General features: G+C 43.9%; 1 protein-coding gene across 1 annotated transcript; it reads right to left on the reverse strand.

Annotated features, from left to right (window-relative positions):
* Positions 1-4,210: 4,210 nt before the first annotated feature.
* On the reverse strand, positions 4,211-5,263 carry LOC140996701 (probable G-protein coupled receptor 21). Its single transcript, XM_073467170.1, has one exon. It carries the CDS (start codon positions 5,261-5,263, stop codon positions 4,211-4,213), a length of 1,053 nt encoding a protein of 350 aa, XP_073323271.1.
* Between the last annotated feature and the right edge of the window lie 2,187 nt (positions 5,264-7,450).

Here is a 7,450-nt window from a genome sequence, read left to right on the forward strand (position 1 = left end):
TTACCATCATCACATTACCAAACTTTATGACATGTTAGATTTCACATTTTTGGGGGAGTTTAATTTAAACTGACACTGTACAATCAATTTAAAAACACATGACAGTAATCAGAATGCAGTTCTGGACTGCTGAATTACTGTAGATTCTTGTATTCAGAATGAATGTTGTCTGAAATTTTATAATCCAGGAAATGACTGATTTTACTCTGTGCATTTGCTTATTTCACCTCTTAACGAGCACCGTCTACCTGTCCACAGGTCAGCATTCAAAGACAGTGTAATGCACCTGTTGTCTTTAGGCTGCTTTTTGGATTTACTATCAAAAGTTAAGAATAAAGGGCCAGTAACACCAGCTCTTATAACAGCAAGAATAAGAAGGATTGTTCTGTTGTTGAGGAATTAAGGAAGTGATAATTCATCGCAATTAGATTCGATTTTCAAAGAGGCCATCCCAACTGTGCTGTGAAAAATTGGATTTTGATATCAAATCAATCCAAAAGACACTAATCAGAGTATCTCAGTTTAATCACATGATTACACCTCTGTAATTACAATAATCTGCGGCAGATTTTCAACTTGCTCAGATCACATGCTGCTGAATAACAAACAGCCCATCTAGTGTTAAGATGATTAAAGCCCTTTCATTCAGATTTTTCTTCTTCTATTATTGGTTTGTTGTTATTTAAGGAAACACCAGCAGGCTGTATTGCACTGACTCCCATGTTTTGTTGAGCAGCATCGCTCTGCTGGCGAGGAAAATAACACAAAACTGCAAAAAATGTGACTGGAAATCTTTGATGCCTCAGCTGTTGGTCAAACTGACTGTATAATTTCAAATGTTTTTTTTTGTTTAAAGTTTCTTACAAAACTTTTTTGAAGATTTGCATCATTTTGTCCTGTCAGCAGCATCAGGTGAAGACAAAAGACATGCCAGAAGGTTTTCTGCAGGTCATTCTTGTTTTCTAAAATGTTCCGTAGCAACCAGGGACTCTTGGCCCTCGTAAAAAACATGATAAGCCATCTGTGTTACATAACAGTAGTAAGGATACTAAGACAAAGAGTACAGTCAGTAAACTGCTTTCAGTAGCATCATGAGACAGGAACATTGATCCAGAATCATGCAGTTAAAATCTGTCGGAGGAGCATCTTTTACAACGAATCAAGCAGGGATCAAACGTGTCAATACTTTGCAGGAAATTACATTTTCATAGCAGATACTGTATAAATAGAACATACTGGGGGCAGCAGGGTCAGTGGGACTTTCAATCCCCCTGACAGCAGCTGGTGTACCCCCTGATGCACCGGAAATGTCCTACAGTTAAAAGTCTAAACCCTGACCGTAGTCTGAGCTCTAACCCTTAACCCCTGCGATGACATGTGGTGTCTCTAGAGGGAAAGTGTAAAACAATTCCTCTCCATTCTTTAGCAATAGCTGCTTTTAAAGTCACAATGAAATAAAAAACGAGTTTTTAAAAAATTAAAAAATTGTAGATGTTAATTGCAAATGACAACTACAGAACTCCACCTACTGAGGAAGATCGCGTGATACAAACAAAAGCTCCAAATCAGCTACTAAATGGACCTTATGGTGATATAGCTTGTGATAGTACACATGTTTAAAAGTGAATATATATCTAAATTTATATCTAAATTGTATATCTGGACTATGTTTTAAATCATATGTATTACACTGTATGACCAAATGTGTGTGGGTACCCTTTAGAAAAGGCCGGCCGGGAAACTGTGAAACAGATACAGTAACAACAGTCGCCTTGAAATGGGCATAATACTTTAATACTTCATTTAATATCATTACATGGATGATTTAAAAGTAGCTTGACCACAATAAATAATGTGAATTCCACGACAGTCAGAGGCTGAGATGGCAGTTATGCTACTCTGCTAAGCTAGGCTAGTCAACTTTAAGCAAGTCTAAATAAGCAGATGATGAAATGAAAAAATGTCTGTTCATCAAAAATGTCATTTGGCATTTCCACATAAAAAAGGGGGGAAAAAAATGTAGCTTAAGCTAAAGCTAGCTAAAAGCAGCTTGTTAAAATTGATATAGCTTTCATGCTTATTTGGCTGATAAGAGTGCAGTAAATAAATATGACATCAAGTTCTTTAGCCTTTTGGCTAATTCTGGCTCATATACCACCATGTTTATTAATATAACCTATTAATTGTTCCCTGTTTAATGGTTTGTTTTTTAGGCCAGTTCCATTGGTTCAGTGTATATTTTGCATGCTGACTTCACACATTTCTGTGGTATGTATGATATAAACTCTGTTCTTATACAAAAATGCTGTTCTGCCTCGGAAAATACTGATGTATGCTGCGGCATTAAAATTTCCCTTCACTGAATCTAAGGAATCCAGACAAACTCATTTAAAATGTGGTCTAGTTTCAGCTGTACAGTTTTATTATGAATTTTTCTGAACAACCATCCTGTACAGTTTTTTTTGTTTTTGTTTCCTCTTCGTTTTCAACTACTAACATGTCAGACTTAGGAGCAAGACGCTCTCAAAAATGCCATTACATTGTGACTTTAAAACCAAACTATCTGAAATCCAAAGGCCTTTTATCTTCCTGCAGTATAAAAAGAAACACTTTCTTTAGACACTGTAGAAAAAATACAGGTCCAGTCTGGAGTGCAGCATGACAGACCACTTGGCTGTGACAAATAAGTTACCTTATAAAACATCACACTTTATCCACAAAATCATTTGTAATCCTCGAAGGATACTTTACATCAGGGGCAGCCAAAATCCCCCAATGGGTCCAGTTAGCCACTGTTTAAATATTTTAATTCTGAAGTATATTTACATGAAGCAAAAAAGCTACAAGCTGTCACTGGCTCTCAGAAAAGCGCTCTGACCCTCTTCCTCTCTGAGGTTTGCACGGCGTTAGCACTTCTCTTCCACTTTGCACTAATCTGCTGAAGGACTACAGAGAGAGACAAGCAGGAAAGTTACAGATTACAATGAAGTTAGTCTTCGCACTGCAGGTCGCATGGATCCTGGCAGACAGCAGATTCGTTATCAATGCAGACACCGCCAGTAAAACAAGTCAGGAGGTGATTATCTAAGGTCGCTACGTGGCTTGTGATTTAAGAGTCATGTACTGTTTTGGCTGAGATCAAAGGCAAACAGCCCAGAGGCTTAAAAAAGAACTGCTGATCGACCTGAGGAAGAAATGCAAACAGAGAATAAAACTCTCCAAATAAATAAAACTGAGTGTCTCTGTGATGAGGATACACTATCTGCTGGAAAAGTGCCAGCAGCCATTTTAGAAAGTAAAGCTAAATCTTAAATCAACATTTCTGTGTGAAACCGGAGACTGTGTAAACATACTTGGAGCTTCCTACTAACACCTAACTTCAATAGAGAAGAAAACACACACGAGCTCCAGCCTAAACCTCAATCTTTTCTCTGGGAAATGAGATTCAAGTCCATCCGATACACATTTTGAACTCACACACACACACACACACACACACACACACACACACACACACACACACACACACACACAAACAGGCTGATTATCAGATGATTTTCTCGGTAAATTATTTTCCACACAACACATTGAACTCGTTAGCATCTGGAGTTCCCCCGAGGGACACAGATCAGTAGTGTGTTTCAAGTGTTTAACATTTTTTTGCTAATTCTACCCTGAAATAACCAAGACAATTTGCAGATTTTTTCAGTCAGGCTTGAAAAGATTTAAAATATTATTTGCATTTCAGTGGATCACACAACACAAGTCGCATTGTGCTTTCCTTTTTTGCATCTGGGAGTTGTAAAGTCAGAGCAGGCAAGAGTGTTCGTTAAATCCTCTGAACTGACGCACATGAATCTTATCTCCGCAGTCCAACTTTCTTCATCAATATCAAACTTCTTTACTCCGTGCCGCCAGCTTGCGATACTTGAAAGAGCAGCATCACACTGAGGAGCATTCGAGAAAGACCCAGAAGGAGTTTTACAGCCTTCTTTTCCACAAAATCAGCCTTTGAGACGACCGACAGGCATCTGCACGGGCACCTTTCTGTGCTCCGTACGGGGGGGGGGGGGTCCTCAACACATTTCACTGCGGGACCAAAAAGACCTGTGTCATGCTACGCAGCTGAGAGCAAAGCACACACAGAGGGCCGATGCTGCCAAAGTGACTGAGCCAAGTCCATCATCATCATGGGGACTGATACTTGGCATCAAGGGTCTGGTCGTGGGCTGACTGGAGCTGGAGCCTTCTTGGCATCCGTGCAGCCGAGACAGGAAGGAAACAACGGGCTAAAGAGACGGCCTAGACCTTTCCGGAAGACGCTGTTGGAGAGGCTGTAGATGAGACAGTTACAGAAGCTGTTGCTGATTGCCAACCATGTTGTGAGGAAGGATGCCACCTTGTGCTGATACAGCCCAGCGCTCTCCAGGAGGAAGTAGAGAATGTACGGCATCCACAGCACGTAGAACACACTGGTGATGCGGAACAGCACCATGGCGTAGCGTTTGTCTGGGCAGCCCTCGCACCGCTGTTCACCTTTATCGCCCTCGGTCTGCGAGCTGAAGCGGGCGTGGCGCTGGGTGATCTCCCTCGTGTGCTGACGGCAGATCCTGAATATACTCCCGTAGGTGAAGCAGACGGTGAGCGCTGCTGGTGCGTAGAGCAGCCCCACAATGAAGGTGCTGAACCCCGGGTTGGTCTTCCACGAGTCTGCGCACCACTGAAATATGTCCCCGTGGTAACAAGGCTTCCCCCAGCCAAAGAAGGACGGCAGGAAGATCAAAGCAGAGTAAACCCAGATGAGGACGATGCACACCCTAAGCCGACATGGCGTCACCAGCGTGGCATACGACAGCGGGCGCGTGATGGCGATGTAGCGGTCCACGCTGATGCACGCCAGCGAGGCCATGGAGACGCTCTTCAGCACAGAAACCATATAGCCAAACACCTTGCAGGTGAGCTCCTCATTCAGGCCCCGAAGATAGTGGAGGAGGGACAGCGAGGGCACCAGGCAGCTGACGCCCACCAGCAGGTCGGCATAGGCCATAGTCTGGATGAAGTGGCTGGTGGTGTGGTGGTGCAGCAGTGGGGCACAGTGGAATACGAAGATCACCACCAGGTTGCCGGCGATAATGAGCACAGTGAGGAAGAGGATGACGACCACCTCTAGCACACAGGTATCCAGCCTATGGGAGTAACCCACGGTGCCCAGCAGGCAGAACGGGGGAGAACCGCTTTGGTTCACATCAGAGGAAGAGTTCATGTTTGGACTGGAGGAGGGACGGGGGCAGTTTCAGCTCAACGCAGTGGTCATCCTGTCACCCAAGTCTCTATCTTAATCATGAAGTTGCCCATCGCGTCTTCTGATCCAAAAACAAAAGTGTGCCTCCTCTTCTTCTTAAATCAGCATCTTTTCTCCCTCAGGGAACCTGTCTTAAAGTAGCAGTAATTCATCAGTGTATGCAAAACGCAGCCAGGCTGTACAACTACTGCTGCTGCTGCTGCTGCTGCTGCTGCTGCTGGGTGTGAAATATGTGCATGTGTGCAACCTCGAGTCAAAAAGGATCCCCAATGCTGAACAGGAGATGCCAGTCTGATGCTGCAGTGCAAACCGTCCTCCCCTTGCAGCTGTTTACCATACCCCCCCTTGACTGCAAAACCTGAGGTAAGCACTCTGCTCCGGCACGCAGCCACCAAAAAATTCAGGCATCCACTTCTGCTCTTTGAGTGCCAGCAAAGAAAAAAGGGAGGAAAAAACAATGCCGAAATTCCCAGCAGATTCGATGTTAACACTCCTCCATGCCGACAGCTACAGCTGTCTCAGCAAACAAAAGAAGGAGAGTCCAAACAAGCAGCATCGGATCTTGAAGTGGCAGCCTCGTCCATGGTCCTGTGACAGACACCCACAGCGTCTGGAGCAGGAGGAGTCCTAGAGACGGACGAGCGCAGGCAGGCAGGCAAACATCCAGAGGTGATGGATAGTGTAACCAGGATCTCCTCACTGTAAAGCTTCTAGTGAGGCTCAGGCCGGCGGCTGTCTTCCACTGTGTGTAAAGTGAGCGAGTGTGCATCCATGAATGTGTGTGTGCATGAGAGAGACAGAGGGAGATATCAGGGAGGCAGCCTGTAAACTGCCTCTCCTCGCTGCTGTGGTGGCAGTAATGATGATGCAGCGCTGCCACTGCTGCTTTGCTCTCCTCCCCCTGCTGCTTGCTCTCTCTCTCTCTCTCTCTCTCTCTCTCTCTCACACACACACACACACGCACGCACGCACACACACTGGTGTTCCCTCCCCTCCTCTTTCTTTCTCACACACGAATTTTCCTCGCTCCCTCTAGTCCAGCCTTTGCCTTTTCTCCTTCACACACTCATTCTGACTCTTCTCTTTTCTTCCTCCCTCCTCCATCTCTCACTCTTTTACCTTTTTTTACCATCGCTGTATTTCCACTGTACAAAGATCACAACAGAAACACTATAGAAAGCTGGTTTGTAGCCCTTCAAAAATGACTACACATACCATTTCCTGAAATTTTCCAATTTAATCAACTAAACGTATTTCCGAACGTGTTCCCACATTTTCCTCTCTTTTTTTTCTTTGTTTTGTTTGTTTTCAGTTGCCTTGTGGAGTTTTTGTCTGCCTACTACAACTTGTGTTATCCCTTCAATTTCTCCTCTATGCAGGCTGACCTACCAGACCTATCAGAGCCAAAGCACTGCATTTTTAAAGTTTTTTATTTTATCGGCAATCAGACACACACATAAAAACAGACACCGATTAGTGCAAAAATGTTGAATATTGGCCCTGATAATCGGCCAGAGTGATAACCGGTCTACCTCTAATTTGTATCTCCCTGAAAATTGCTCCTTGTACTAATAATAGTAATAACACATTTTATTTAGCGGCACTTTGAAAGCGCTCAGGGACACCTTACAAAAGCAAGTTGAATAAAATTACATTGAGAGCAACAAAAAACTAATTCCATGTATTTGTACACATACTCGGCCAATGAAGCTGATTCTGAAAGATGGATTAAACTGATTGCAGCTAAAATTTAACATTTTATTATCTCATTTTGGAAATAATGTTTCATCACACCACCATTTTTCCTCAATCAGTAGATTCAGTAAATGTTCTGTAGAGATGTAGGTCAGACCCATGTTTGCATGTTTAAGATCCTTTTCTTCCCTCTCTAGCTTCTTCAGCTTCTTCCTCACTGTTACTGTAACTGTACGTCTCCCCCCCCACGTCTCTACATCCCTCCAACCTCGTCTTCGTGTTCCCTCTCACAGCTCCTCGAAGAAAGCCATGCCCCCCCTCCACATCTGTCAGCCAATGAGCAGCGAGCAGGTTTACATCTCCACAGAGACTATTCACGCCCACCCACGTGCGCACACACACACCCTCCCTGGCAGGCTTCCCTCACATACGAAGTGTACCCGTGCAAATGCA

Source organism: Pagrus major, chromosome 5 (assembly GCF_040436345.1).
Source record: "Pagrus major chromosome 5, Pma_NU_1.0".
NCBI lineage: Eukaryota > Metazoa > Chordata > Actinopteri > Spariformes > Sparidae > Pagrus > Pagrus major.

Bases quoted from the DNA above. Each gene is read 5' to 3' on its own strand.
- LOC140996701 (XM_073467170.1), bottom strand. From the start codon at position 5,263: ATGAACTCTTCCTCTGATGTGAACCAAAGCGGTTCTCCCCCGTTCTGC.